Consider the following 15,402-nt stretch of genomic DNA (forward strand, 5'->3'; position numbering starts at 1 on the left):
AGCGCTGGCCCTAGCCTCCTCCTCAGGAGACGCCAGCGCTTGCGTCCACTTACCTCTGCCGGATCACGTAGGTTGAGCGCACGCACCGGACCTCATGGATGAACTTTGACCCGTGAGTACCCTGGACTATAAGAGGGGTCCAGCCCCCTAGTTCTATGCCTGAGCGTTGTTGTGTTCCCTAGTTTGTCTGTGATGGCATCCTAGTGTGTTTCCTGTTCCAGTCCCTGCCCCTGTACCTATACTTGTTTCCAGTTCCTGTTCCTAGCAATCCATACCTTCCTGGTCTAGCACTGTGCTGTGCCTAAGTCATGCCGTGCTGCATCCACGTCTGACCTGCTTCACCTCGCCTGATGTCCGCCTGCTACCTAAGTCCCAGCCGAGCCTGCCCTGCTGCTGTCTGAGCTGCCATAGGTACCTATAGAACTATAGACATTCACATGCTCCCTGTTGGCCAGCTGCCTTACCGCCAAGGCGGTATGGCCCAGTAGGTCCACAGACCCTTCGTGACAGCGTGCGGCCTCGCTTCCAGAAGTACTGGGTTCCTCCACTTCCTGATCTCCAAATATAAGGGACTTTATTACCACTTCTTGAAATTCCAGGAAAGTTTCCCACTGGCCTGAAGATCTGAATAGCACGTAAGCATTATACAATGCTATTTGCATGATGTGCACGGCCAGTTTATTGTACCACACCCCTGATTTCTGCATGGCATTGTATGGCTGCAGCACTTGATCTGAGAGATCAATCCTTCCCATGTATTTACTGTAGTCAAGAATGCAATTGGGGTTGAGGGTCTCTGTACTGGTACCTCGTACAGGGACGGGGGTTCTGCCATGGCCATGGATGGTTGTCAATATATAAGGACAAGATCTCTCTTGTCCTTATAATTGACACACAATAGGTTGTCGCTGCATTGTTCCCTACTCTCACCTCTTATGAGTTTTTTGGCCGAGCAGCGACTTAGCGAATTGTGCCGCATGCCACTGTGCTTCTGAAAGCGAGGCTCTTGAAAAGTATTACGCTGGTATAGTAATTAGCTAGGTAGAGGTTGTAGCCCTTGTCCAGCAGTGGATGCACCAGATCCCACACTATCTTGCAGTTAACTTCCATGAAGGGGGGAGGGGGCATTCTGGGTGATGAATAGTGGTGTCCTTGCCTTCAATTATTTTAAATTTGTAGGTGTACCCTGATGTAGCTTCGCACAGCTTGTACATCTTCACGCCATACCTTGCCCTCTTATTCGGCAGGTACTGGCGGAATCAAAGCCTTCCTTTAAAATGAACTAGGGACTCGTCAACAGCAATGCACTTCTCGGGGGTGTATACCTGGGCAAATTTGGCACTGAAATGGTCTAATAGGGGTCTAATTTGAAATAGGCGGTCAAAGCTGGGGTCATTTGGGGTGGGCACTGTGTATTATCGCAATAATGCAAAAACCTGAACATTTTCTCAAAACGAGTCCTGGCCATCGCCATGCGGTACATGGGGGTGTGGTACAGTATATCTGTGCTCCAGTCTGTTTTTATGGATGGCTTTTTCAGAAGCCCCATACTGAGCACAATACCCCAGAACTTCCTCATTTCCATGGTGTCTACAGGGGTCCACCTTTTGGGCTTGGCGTAACTAGATGAGGCATTCCGGGCGATAAACTGTTGGGCATATAGGATAGTTAGGGTCACCATTAAGTCAATACATTAGTTAGTGAAAAACTTTTGAAACGGCAAGGTTACAGGAAATATACTTTTTTAAATGAATCCCTGGGGTGCCCGTAAACCCAGGGACCTGGGGCTTGTAGTTCTCGGGGATTTGGGTCCACTACTCTCGGGGGCTGGTGTAGTAGACGACCGTGGGGTGACGTCTTGACGGTTCTTCATCCTCACTTGATGAGGAAGAGGAGAGGTAGAAGAGGGTTTCTGTGTCACTCCCAGACTCGCTGTCCGAAGCAATGGTGGCATATGCCTCCTCAGCCGTAAATACTCTATGGGCCATTATGCGCTTTATCAAATAGGTATCTTGTGCAAAATCCTACCTAACTAACCTCTTAATTAAAAAAAATATATAAAACTCCAAAAAAAATATGTCTTTTTTTATATAACAAAAGAAAAAAAATCAAGTGCTCGGAAAAAAAGTAGAGCAAGGCTTGTATTAGGCAGTCTGTTATGGCGAGGTCACTGATCCACCAGGGGTCACAGAAGGAGTTGGAGTCACTAGCAAAACCTACCTAACTAAACGCCTATATGTATTTTTTTGAGTTTTATATTTTTTTGTATTTTTTTTTAAGTTTTTTATTTTTTTAGAACAAAAGAAAAAAAAAAAAAAAGCTCTGATCAAAAGTCAATGATCAAAACACAGGACAGCAATACTCGCCCCAGGTGTTTACAAAATAAGTGATGTTATATATTATAAATGGCAAAAAAGTAGGAGAAAAAAAAAAAAACATCCTGTAGCAAGGGTTTTAAACAGTGATCAGCAACTTATTCAGTTACTGATCAACTACAACAACAAAAATTACAGCACAGTGAAAGTAATCACCAGGGAGAGTGATCAGGGGGTAGTGGTGTATATATATATATATATATATATATATATATATATATATATTTATTTTACATACACACCTCTCGACACAACCGCTCTGCTCCCTCTCAAGAACTGCAATGAGGGGCAGAGCAGAATCATAATGAAAAAAGCCACCAGTGTAATATGATTGGTCTGTCACGACAGACCAAATCATAGCAATTGCTGACGAGGGACCAGTCTGATTGGTCCCTCGGTGACCTATAGTGATTGGCTGCTGTCCGTGACAGCAGCCAATCCGTTGTCTTCACTCCCCCCGAGGCCCGATCGCCACCTCCAACATGGCGACGGTCAGTAATGACTGACCTGTCGCGATGATCGCCGATGAGGGACCGCTGCGATGGGTCCTTCAGCGTTAAGCAGTGATAGTCTGCTGTCCAGGACAGCAGCCATCACTGCTCTAAACCGGTGTCTGGAGACACAGGTGCCTGTTAACCACATCACGTTATAGGCCGTCAGTTTGAGTTAACAGGACAACACCTGTGACTGACTATTACGTCACATAGCGGGAAGGGGGTCAAAGGAAAAAAAAAATCCAAAAAAAATAAAAACAAACAACTTGTCCCGGAAAAAACAAGCCCTCATACGGCTACATCAATGGAAAATGTAAAAAAAAAAAAGTGGGGAGGGAAAAACGATAATGAAAATCAGAAAAATGGCTGCGGATGCAAAGGGTAATGTATGGATATTTCTTTGGCCGGATATATTCCCACCTGTAAGTGATATTTCCCTGTTTACTTATTTATAGTGGAAAAAGTTTCTCTTCAGAAGGGCTATTAGAGAGGCCAAGAGCATTTATAATTTATGGCATGCAGCTGTCATTGAGAGGTGAGAAGATGGAATAAGTGATGTCAAGCTTTTTCAACAATCCCGGCCTTGATATAGCCAAGCTGCACCTCCACTGATCATTTTAAAAAGTAAAGAATGAAAACACAAATGGGAAATATATCTGCAAAAGTATATACCTTTCCATCTGACAGTTAAAGCGTATCTCTACTGTTGCTGAGACTTTCAAAATTCCCTACAGCTTTGCGGATACCCATCAGCAGACGACAGGCTGTTTTGTGGCAGTTTGTGGTCTACATCACATGAACAGTCTATCTAGAATTTCCACAACTGTCCTACTGTATATCTGGATCCAATATCTGCTATTTAAAGTGAAGCACCGCTGTTGGAATTTCTTGAATATATTACAGAACTGAATTACTAGCAACTGCCTTATTAACGAATACTTAATTCAAGATAAATCTATCAATTACAAAAAAAAAAAGTGAATAAACTTGCATTACAAATAATTTTATGAGACAAAGTTGCTCTTTACACTGAGGGATGCATATGAAACCTGGTCTATGTTTTCACCATAACCAAAAATCGACAAAATCTTACGAAAACTGTGAAAGGCAAAGCTGCTGAAACATTTTTTGCCATTAGACTCAAAAGATAAAACCCACTACCTTCAGCTCTATGTAAACACACGTCACAAGTTTGCTTTTCACTCAAGCTGAATTTTACACATTGCTTCAGTAGACGCTTCTAGACTGGCCCAGGCCTAGACAATGTTCTGACACAACAACTATGAATCAACATTAGAAAAATGTATTGCAACGCAAACTCTTTCATATGCAGTTTGTCACCCAGAGCTGTGCTCCACGGATCGACTCTAGCTAAAAGGCTTTATTTCACACTAGGGGCATTGTAATGGGGCATGAAAAAACCCCACGATAGGAACGCTAGAATGCTGCAAGCTCCAGTTAGATAACATGTAAACAGCACTGTCAAAAATGTTAACTTCAAACATCCCCTAGTCTTCTAAACTTCATACATGTCTGAACACATAAATGCTAAGAAAGACAGGGGAAGGACAGAACAAGTATAGCTGAATTCATACATTTACATACAACTTAGCAGCGTTCATTACAACTCATCAAATGGAAATAGACACACAATGGCAATCGCCCGAACTTTGAAACTGATCCCAGCAATCAATGGTGTTCACCATGCTGTGAATTCACTAGAATGGAAAAAAACTTCCATTTTCTACGTTCTTTGGCGAGTGCTGCAACTTCTTCCCTCATTAGACTTTATTAAAACTCAGTGTTCCACAATTTATAACATTTAATCCTAATACACTTTCCCTCTCGGAGGTCAGTCATTAGGATCAATACTATATTTCAAAAACGTGATATGTCAGAATGATACTAGACACAATGATTTATTTATTTCGTCACATTCCCACTGGCTCAGAAGTTTACATATACCCAGTTGACTGTGCCTTTAAATAGGTTGGAAAATTCCAGAATATGATGTCATGGCTGTAGCTTCCGATAAGTTAATTGACATAGTTTCAGGTAATAGGAGATGTACATGTGACAGAAGTTTAGGGTCAAGGTATCAGTAAGAGAATAGTGGACCGCCACAAGGCTTGTACATCCTTGGGGACAATTTCAAAATACCTGAAGGTACCATGTTCATCTATTAAAAATTATAATATGCAAGTTTAAAGCACCATGGAATCACCCAACCATCATACTGTTCAAGGAAGGAGACGGTTCTTAGTTCTAGGGATGAACATACTGTGATGCGAAAATACAAATCAATCCAAGAACAACAGCAAATGACCTTGTGAAAATACTGGAGAAAACCGGTACAAAAGTATCTATATCCACAGTTAAACGTGTCTCATACGGACATGACCTGAAAAGGCCACTAAGCAAGGTAGAAGCCACTACTCCAAAACCACCATAAGAAAGGTTGAAGTTCGATTTGCACATATGGACAAAGATCTTACTTTTTGGAAATGTTTTCTGGTCTGATGAAACCAAAATGACGATCGCTATGTATGGTGGAAAGAGGGGGAGGCTTGCAAGCCAAAGTACACCATCCCAAGAGTCAGGCGGTTGAAGCGTCAGGTTGTCGGAGTGCTTTGCTGCAGGAGGGACTGGTGCAGTTCATAAAATAGATGGCATTATGGAGGAAGGAAAATTACATGGAGATTTTGAAGCAACATCTCAAAACAGTTAGAAAGTTAAAGCTTGGGCACAATTGAGTCTTCTAAATGCACAATGACCCAAAGCATACTTCCAAAGTTGTAGCAAAATAGCTTAAAGAGGCTCTGTCACCAGATTATAAATGCCCCATCTCCTACATAATCTGATCGGCGCTGTAATGTAGATAACTGTGGTTTTTATTTTGAAAAACTATCATTTTTGAGCAAGTTATGAACAATTTTAGATTTATGCAAATTAGTTTCTTAATGCCCAACTGGGCGTTTTTTAACTGTTGACCAAGTGGGCGATGTACAGAGAAGTGTATTACACTGACCAATCAGCGTCATATACTTCTCTCCATTTAAGTCCATCTGTATTCACAGCACAGCGTAATCTCGCGAGTGCTGTGTGAGTAAGTCCCACAGAAACTTTACCGAAGTATCGGGAATGTGAATAGACATCGCGTCCTGGCTGGAGGCAATGTCTATTCACTCTCAAGACACTTCGGTAAAGTTACTGTGGGTGTATGTGACAGCATAGCGTGATCTCGCTGTGCTGTGAATACAGATGGACATGAATGGAGGGAAGTGTATGACGCGGATTGGTCAGCATCATACACTTCTCTTTACAACGCCCAATTGGTCAAAAGTTAAAAAACGCCCAGTTGGACATTAAGAAACTAATTAGCATAAATCTAAAATTGTTCATTACTTGGTCAAAAATGATCGTTTTTCAACATAAAAACCACTGTTATCTACATTACAGCGCTGATCAGATTATGTAGGAGATAGGGCACTTATAATCTGGGGATAGAGCCTCTTTAAGTACAACAAAGTGAAGGTAATGGAGTGGCCATCGGAAAGCCCTGACCTCACTCGAAAAAAATTTTTATAGGCAGAACTGAAGATGCGTGTGCGAGCAAGTAGGCCTACAAACCTGACTCCGTTACACCAGTTGTGTCCAGAGGAATGAGCTAAAATTCAAGCAGCTTATTGTGAGGGGCGACTCCAAAATGTTTAACCCAAGTTAGACAATTTAAAGGCAATGCTATTAAATACTGACCACAATTATGTAAACTTCTGAGCCACTGGGAATGTGATGAAAGAAATGAAAGCTCAAATAAATCATTGTCTCTAGTATTCTGACATTTCACATTCTGGAAATATAGTAGTGATCCTATCGGACCTAAGAGAGGGAATATGTACTAGAAGTAAACGTCAGGAATGGTGAAAACCTGATGACTTCAACTGTACTAATCAAAATAGCACACAAAGAAGAAAGCGGCCCATACAAATGACATTAAAATTGGTCAAACACAAATTTTGGCCGACAACTATTGTGCATGGGGGCAGCCCGACAGTTACCCAACAGAAGATATTGGATTTCAAGATGCCCAATCCTTTGTTCAACAGGGAGATAAGCTGCAGTCAGGGGGTTAATAGCACATTAAATATCCAGACAGATTTCCCTACATGGAGCTGCAACAGAACAAATGTACGGCACAGCTATTTTTGTAGGGATCTGCGGTCTTTGGCACACACAAGAAGTTGAAAAATAATTTCTATCCTTATTTCAAACAAAAGTACCTGAACAACGTGCCAGTGTCTATGTCCCAATAAAGTGCTTAAGCCCTGAGAATCTACATTTCCTACAGGGAATTGACTTCTGTCACGTATAGACTTGTTCTCAGGATGTGATGAGGAGCTTCTAACACGTTGTGTCCGAGTTGCATCCCCGCAGTTCAAGTACAAGCGATCTTCTCCTTGAAGCAATACTTGCTCTTGGTTGCTCTGCAAGAGAGTAAGATTGTACTTTAATAAAAGAAAAACTTTGTGAGAATTTGCTATGTATAGATTACAAAATACAAACCAGATATAGGACTGCTGGAAATATTTAGGGAAATGCTGCAATTTTAGTGCAACAGTGATAGGTGAAGCTATGGAACAAACGCTCTTGCAATTGTGGTACAGCTAAAAAACTCATTAAGAAATGGGATGCTGCTATGTATGCGAATGTTGTGAGAAAAACCGTGAATTGTAGCTTGCCCCTTATGTACATTAAGCAGTACACTAAATAGCCCAGTTTAGTGATGCTTGCAGTATTTTTATACTGAGGTTTTTGTTCTTTCTATACATGTGCTGTCTTCCAAAAAGAAAAGTTGAATACTGCATCGGATGCAAGTCAATAGACACTGAAAAATCTGATCTGTGTATACAGTTCTGAGAAACCTCCGTACAAGTACAGCATAAAATACAGGCCAATCAATGGGGGAAAAAAATGAATTGGAACCTATGAGTTCCTGAGGCCTTATTCACACAGCACAGATGTCGCCTCATTGATTTCGATGGGAATCCGGGTGTCCGCTTAGACATTGCTGAAATTGTGACATGCCACTTATTAATGTGGAATTCGCCCAGAAAATTTAGCGAATTCCTACATATATGTGGATTAGCCATATTGAATGCAAATCTGAGGCAGAAATCGACAAGCACAAGCAGATTTCTGATGCAGATTTCCCTTGAAATACACATCAGATTTTTCTACCTCTAATAAGAGACTTGTGAACATCAAAGTGCACTGGGTGCTAGAGAATTTTAGTTGTCCTGCAATTCTTTGCTTTTGCTGTTGGGGTGCTGCAGGGAAAGCAAACAATTTTCATTGTGATACCCCCTATGAAACTAGCTGTTCTGTAATCAGCTTGACTCCAATATGTTGCAAAAATTTTGTAGTTCAACCAGAGGTTTTTTTTCTGCTCGAAGTAGAGGTAATGATAAAGCAGAATAGGCAGATTTTATACTGGCTATGGATATTAAAAACAATTGTTGTTAACAGCAGTCCTTAAGAATACATTTGAAGGCTATGTAAACTTTTATTTTAGGAAATGGATGTGTTGTGTTAGGTGTTTTTAAACATGTTTCAAATTGATATTTAAAAATGTCTTTGTCTTTTGCGATGCATCTTCTATGTATGCACTATACATAGAAGCTGTATAGTGCCGCTATAAGCCAAATCAGTTAGTCGGAATGACTATTTCATGAACGTATAGGTGATCAGTATTAGGCTACATTTACACGAGTGTGACAGATTTACACGCATAAAAACGCGCATAAATCTGTCAGTGTGCGCTTTTGCATTAGTGTGCTTTGTGTGTGGCATGTACTTTTCACACACTTGCAAGCGCTTTTTTTTTTCTTCAATGTAATAGATGCGTGAAACATGGACAGCACATGGATGTGTGTCCGTGTGCTGTCTGTAGTTTTCACGCACCCATGGACTACAGTGGACGACTAGGGGTGTGAAAACGCACTAATATTGGACATACAGTGAGCTTCAAGCAACGGACACTCGCTGTGTGAATTGCCCCATTGAAATCAATGGGTCCGTGTGCGGTGTGTTGTTTCAACGCACAGCACACGGACGAGAATCACGCTCTTCTGAATGAGCCCTTAGGGTTAACCGGTTATCAGACACAAACAAAAGCTGCTGTCAGCTGAGCCGCTGGTCCAGCAGACTGGCTGGGCTTACAGCGGCGCTATGCAGCTTCTATAAATAGTGCATACATAGAAGCTGCTTCGCAAAAAGAGGAAAAACATTTGTAATAAATGTAAATTTGAAACAGGTTAAAAAAACACAACAAATACATTTGCTAAAAAAATTGTAAAAAAAACAAAAAACAAAAAAACAAACAGATAAACACAAGAAAAGACAAAAAAAAAATAAATAAAAGCTACAGAAATGTTTACATAGCCTTTACACAAAAAGAAAGACACCAGACATTAGCCACAAACTTCAAATTAAATTCAAGACAAATTAGCGAAATAAATGTTGAGGTCATATCACATGAGACGGCAAGCGTCACAGAAGCTCAAATCACTTACCATGCATGGGTTCACAGTAAGAGCACTCTTAATAAACTGAAATTGCAGTATTCCAGACTGCTTGGGTACAGTTTTGTCACTTGCTGCATGTCCGATGCAATCTGATGCAATTGCCCATAAGTGATAGCCTTCAGGTCCCCAGCTCTGCAACAAACAAGAAACTTAAAGCGTACCCTATGATTTCACTTATTTTAATCTAAGTAGTTACAAACAACATCTCCTTATACTGGCTCCTGTCATATCTCAGACCCTGGACATAGGTTTGCAAGCACCACCTTAAAATAACCTCATCCTCCTTTAGAGACAATTTGTTTCAATCCAAAGTTTCCACTCGGATCACAAAGACAGAATTTTCGGTGGTGGATAAATAACGGGTCCTATAGGATTTAAAGGGGTTTTCCAGTCCGTAAAAATTGATGGCCTCTCCTCAGGACAGGCCATCAATAGCTGATCACTCTCGGTCCGACTGCCGGGACCACCGCCGATCAGCAGTCGGACCCCGAGCGATCCGCTATTGATGGCCTATCATGAGGAGAGGTCATCAATTTTTAGGGACTGCAATACCCCTTTAAGGCTTCGTTCACATCTGCGTCAGGGCTCCGTTCCGACAGAGCTTTCTGTCGGAACGGAGCCCTGATTGACACAAACGGAAACCATAGGTGGATCCTATTGATTTCAATAATGACGGATCCGTTGCCAATGGTTTCCGTTTGTCTCTGTTGTGCAAGGGTTCCGTCTCTTTGACGGAATCGATACCGTAGTTGGCTGCGCTATTCATTCCGTCAAAACGACGAAACTCTTGCACAACAGAGACAAACTGAAACCATTGGCACCGGCTCCGTCACCATTGAAATCAGTGGTGATGGAAACTTATGGTTTTCGTTTGTGTCAGTCAGGGTCCCGTTCTGACGAAAAGCTCAGATGGAACGTCAGAACGGGACCCTGGTGCAGATGTGAACAAAACCGAAGTATTTTTTTATTTTTTGTAAGCGAAAAAAAATAATATAAAGTGTTTTTTTTTTTTTTTAATATAGATACGGACCCCCACATTCTCCCACTCCAAATATAGGAGAACAAAAGCAGACATTTCCTTATCACATGGAAGAATAGATTTGAAGATATCTCTACGTTAACGTATCTACAGAGGTTATGTTGGTCAACTTTTCTTAGGGGACAAGATATCATTTACTCTGAACTTCTCACTCCTCATGATAAGTTTCATTGTAGGACTAGATGAGAATTTGAGATTAGGATGGAGTAAAGGCCCTTTTACATGGGCCAAACGAGTGTTCAAAGAACGCTCGATCCCGATCATTGCCCTGTGCAAACAGGGCAACAATCAGCCGACGAACGAGCAAACTCTCGTTTATCGGCTGATTGTATCGTATATGCAGCAGAAAATATTACCGTTGTCAGCAGCACATCTCCATATGTAAACATGATAGAAATGTATGGGGATGAGCGATAGTAGTAACGAGCGCTCGTCCCCAGGCATAGCTCCTTGTGAAAGGAGCAAACGAACGCCGATCAACGAGCTGACTCGTTGAACGGCACTCGTTTACACGGCTCACGTCACGTCGGGCCGTGTAAGAGGACCCTCAGAACTAGAGAGATGGCATACCTGATATCCAAATGATCTATTAACGGTCTATCCTTAAAGGGGTTATCTGGGATCCAAAAGTTGCATTGCAATAATTTATTTATGTGAAACAAAGCAACTTCCCAATATACTTTAATTTAAAATTCTGTACTAAACGGTGCAGTTCAAAACTCACGAATTGTTCCCGGAAGTGCTGGAGCTTTTCCAAAAATGATGACGCTCCGACACTGCCCCTCGTGACTGAGGGCTTGCTTCATGTGCTGTTCGTGAACATGATCGCAAGGGGCTGTCACATCGCTTGAGTTCCGAGCAGAGCAACAGCTAGCGCTTTGCTCGGGACTCCAGATCTGCCCCCAACGTCCATATTTGGTCAATTCAGGATCTTCCTATCGCTGGAGTTCACGAGCAGAGCATCAGCTGAAGCTCTGCCCGGGGACTCCAGCACTTCTGCCAACGTCACTGTCCATATATGGAAAATGACGTCGGCAGCAGTACTGGAGTCCCCAAGCAGAGCATCAGCTGATGCTTTGCCTGGAGACTCCAGCACTTCTGCCCACATCGCGGTCACTGTCCATATATGGACAGTGACGTCGGGAGCAGGCCTGGAGTCCCCAGGCAGAGCATCAGCTGATGCTCTGTTTCGGGACTCCAGTACTGATGCCGACGTCACTGTCCATATACGGACAGTGACCGCAATGTGGGCAGAAGTGCTGGAGTCTCCAAGCAGAGCATCAGCCGATGCTCTGCTCGGGGACTCCAGTACTGCTGCCAACGTCACTGTCCATATATGGACAGTGACTTCTGCAAAAGTTCTGTAGTCCCCGGGCAGAGCATCAGCTAATGCTCTGCTCGGTGACTCCAGCGATAGGAAGATCCTGAATTGACAAAATATGGACGTTAGGAGCAGTGCTGGAGTCCCGAGCAAAGCGCTAGCGGATGCTCTGCTCGGGACTCAAGCAATAGGCAATGTCACAGCCCCTTGGGTTATGTTCACGAATAGCACATGAAGCAAGCCCTCAGTCACGAAGGGCCGTGTCGGAGCGTCATCATTTTTAGAAAAGCTCCAGTATTTCCTGGAACAATTCAGGAGGTTTGAACTGCACGATTTAGTACAGAATTTTAAATTAAAGTATATTGGTAAGTTACTTTGTTTCACATAAATACATGCAACTTTTGGATCCCGGATAACCCCTTTAAACACAGGACAATAAAATCGGGCAAAAAAGTGATCATATGAACGCTCGTTCCTGATCATTGCCCTGTGTAAAACAGGGCAAAGACCGGACAATGAACGAGCAAACGCTCGTTCAATCGGCAGCTTATACATTTTATGCAGCACAAAATATTATCCTTGCTGACATAATGGAAACGCATGGACAAGCGATGGTAGTAAGGATCGCTCGTCCCCATACATTACTTATTATAGTACCTTGTGAAAGGAGAAAACGAGCACCCATCAACGAGCTGTCTCGTTGATCGGTGCTCATTTTTATGACCCTCAGCACTTTTAAGGTGCTACGGGAGAAAACTAGGGTTTCTATTTATGTTATTTGTCATATGGGTGAAATATAGCATTAACAAGTTTTGTTCGCATCTGTATTATATCATATCAGACAACACACTTGTACTTGCTAGTACTGTATTTATTACCAAAATTACCTGTTTGAAAAACAATAAAAATTAAGTGAACACTAAATAGTTACAACATTTGTCTCTCTTAATGTCATATCTTTGGAGGACTGTTCTTTTTTTCTGATACAGAGCTCAAAATCTATTGCTTTTATTCATTCAGCCACTAGGGGCGCTTCCTGAAACTCCCAGTGCGTGTGACCAGCAATTTGACAAACGTGGTAGTGATCCACATATCCATCTTATTAAAACCATCTTAAACAAGTGGAGATCTTGCAATGTCACAAACAGACGATGTAGTCTGATGCTAATCATTAATCGAAACGTGTTCATGCCACACTAGCAAATCGCTCAATCTTGAACAATCACAAACAAAAACATGAAATAATTTGGAGCAGAACTGTACGTGTCAATGGAAAACACATGTGAGACCTACATAGATATCTCTAATATGTCGTAAAATAGAATTTTGAGTGGAAAAACAAAATAGAGAAAAAAAATATGTAAAAAGTATAATAAAAAAAATAATATATGGAGGAATCCTAAGCAGAACACATTCTAATAAGTGATGCATACTTACCATTGAGCTGATTTTTAAAGTCTCTTTCTTTGTGCCATCTGCTCTGTATCTAAAAAGACAGTGATTTGATGTTAAAAGGAGACTCCACTTAAAATGCAGAATTTCCCTATTTCCTTCCACAATACAGAACTGTACGATGTAATATAAGGCGGGATTCACACGACCAGGTCGGGTCCGAGCCCGAGTGCCGGCCGGTAAAATCGGCCATTCTGCCCGGCCGGTTGGCATAAAGTTATGCATCCGTGCCGGGCCGGGCAGATCCGGACAGTGACATCAGCGGCAACTCCTGAAGGGGAATCCCCATGTGTTCGGGGATTCCGCTTCAGGAGTTTCCCCTGATGTCACTGCCCAGATATGGACAGAGACATCAAGCGCTCTGTCCAGGAGCGGAATCCCCGAACACACGGGGATTCCGCTCCTTCAAGGAGCTAAAGTGCGGCTAGCACATAGCAGAGCGGGGAGATACCTCCCCGCTCTGCTATAGTGGCGTCGCTACAGTAGTAGCAGCCGCAGCTGCTGCTGCTACTAGCGGCGCCATCAAAGGTGTCGCCGGGCCAGGGCGCTTTTAAAACAAGCAGGAGAAGGGAGCCAGCGCAGCGCTCCCTTCCACCTGCTGTACACCCCGGCCCTGCCACACCGTGTACAGCGATGCCATTCGTCAGAATGGCATCAACTCCTCCTCCTCACATGCACTCTGCGCTGTGAGGAGGAGGAGATAGAGCGCAAGAGCCGGAAAACCCGGCCGTCACTCGGGACACATCCCGGTGATGGCCGGGTATTACCCGGCCCCATAGACTTCTATGGGAGCCGGGCGGCCGGGTACCCGAGCGAAAATAGAGCATGTCCTATTTTTTGACGGGCGGTTTTCCCGGCCGTCAAAAAATCGGTCGTGTGAATAGCCCCATTAGGGGTCTATTATTCCTAATGCAGCCGGGTGCCGGCCGATTTATGAACGGCCGGCACCCGGCCGGGAAACCCTGCCGTGTGAATGAGGCCTAACAAGCGGATGAATGTCCATTCTGTAACTGCTGAATATACATTTCAGAATGAGAACCTGATCTTAATAATAGGTACTTGTGAGGACAAATGTATTAGTAGATAAGCTTAGGTAAGACAATGCAGGGAGAAGCAGCCTGTGATTACTTACGCAAAGTCTCCTCCAAGAGTACAAATCAGATGTGCCCCAAATACGCTCCACAGGGAAAGTCCTCCACATTCCCAAGTCACCATGACAACGCTATAATCAGGTGACCATCGTATCAGCTTCACCGATCCAGTCTTGTTCCAGATATCTAATGTTACCAGATAAAACAAGTACATTCCAGGATTTCTATGGTGGTTCCAGACAAACCATGTACATAATTATGTAGAAGAGAAATAAAAAATTATACCTGCTACAAGCCTTTGCTGCCAACGCACATACTATTTTTTGGATTTTAAATCTATAAGGCCCTGTTCACATCACGTTTGTGATGTAGGTTTACAGTGTACTTAGGCAAAACTCCCGATGTACACTTTAAAACGTGCTCATAGGGCTCCAGAAGAGTGTCCGTCGAGCTGGTATTGACATCAGTATAATGGAACAAAAAAAACTATATGGAATTGCTTAGCGGTATACACTATTCCAGTTAACAGAATTCTGGGGGGTGGGGGGGGGGATGACCGTATTCCACGCAGTACATTGTTTTTTTTTAGATTTTAAATGGGAGTCTATGTGTGAGGTATGCAGCTTTATGGCATCCGTCAAAGGCCTCCATCGGACAGATACGTCTCCTCAGAGCCCAGCAGCAGAGAGTAGTGGGCAATGTTATAGACAGGAGGGGGCCATTGTGGAGAGGCAGCAGAGGTCGGCTCCTGTTCTGGTAGTCTCTGCAGAGAAGCTTGTTTGTGTTCATATGGGGGGATGTTATGTGTGTAAGGGGATGGCAGCTTTCTGTTGTATGAATATTGCCATGGGCCATATATGCCATCTCCCCATATCTCCCCCCATGTGTGGAAATGAGAGAGGAGGGGAGGGAGCTGCACTACTGTAGTTCCCCCTCCTACCCTGAACCTCCACTTGCCCAGCTGCAGCTCTCCCTTCACCTTTCTCCTCCTCATCCCTCAGTTTAATGCCTCCTCTCTCCATCCCCTGCCAAACAGGCTGGAGTAG

At 43.1% G+C, this 15,402-nt stretch overlaps 1 protein-coding gene across 3 annotated transcripts in view; it reads right to left on the reverse strand.

Annotated features, from left to right (window-relative positions):
* The window catches only part of RIC1 (RIC1 partner of RAB6A GEF complex), a 137,868-nt gene that overhangs the window by 41,823 nt on the left and 80,643 nt on the right, over positions 1–15,402 (reverse strand). For all 3 annotated transcript variants that reach the window (XM_075827391.1, XM_075827381.1, XM_075827373.1), the window contains exons 9-12: positions 14,398–14,542; positions 13,251–13,299; positions 9,442–9,585; positions 7,150–7,353 (exon numbers count right to left, since the gene is read on the reverse strand). In XM_075827391.1, coding sequence (XP_075683506.1) covers positions 7,150–7,353; positions 9,442–9,585; positions 13,251–13,299; positions 14,398–14,542 — 542 coding nt within the window. The remainder of the gene's footprint in view (positions 1–7,149; positions 7,354–9,441; positions 9,586–13,250; positions 13,300–14,397; positions 14,543–15,402) is intronic.

Source organism: Rhinoderma darwinii, chromosome 1 (assembly GCF_050947455.1).
Source record: "Rhinoderma darwinii isolate aRhiDar2 chromosome 1, aRhiDar2.hap1, whole genome shotgun sequence".
Taxonomy (NCBI): Eukaryota; Metazoa; Chordata; class Amphibia; order Anura; family Rhinodermatidae; genus Rhinoderma; species Rhinoderma darwinii.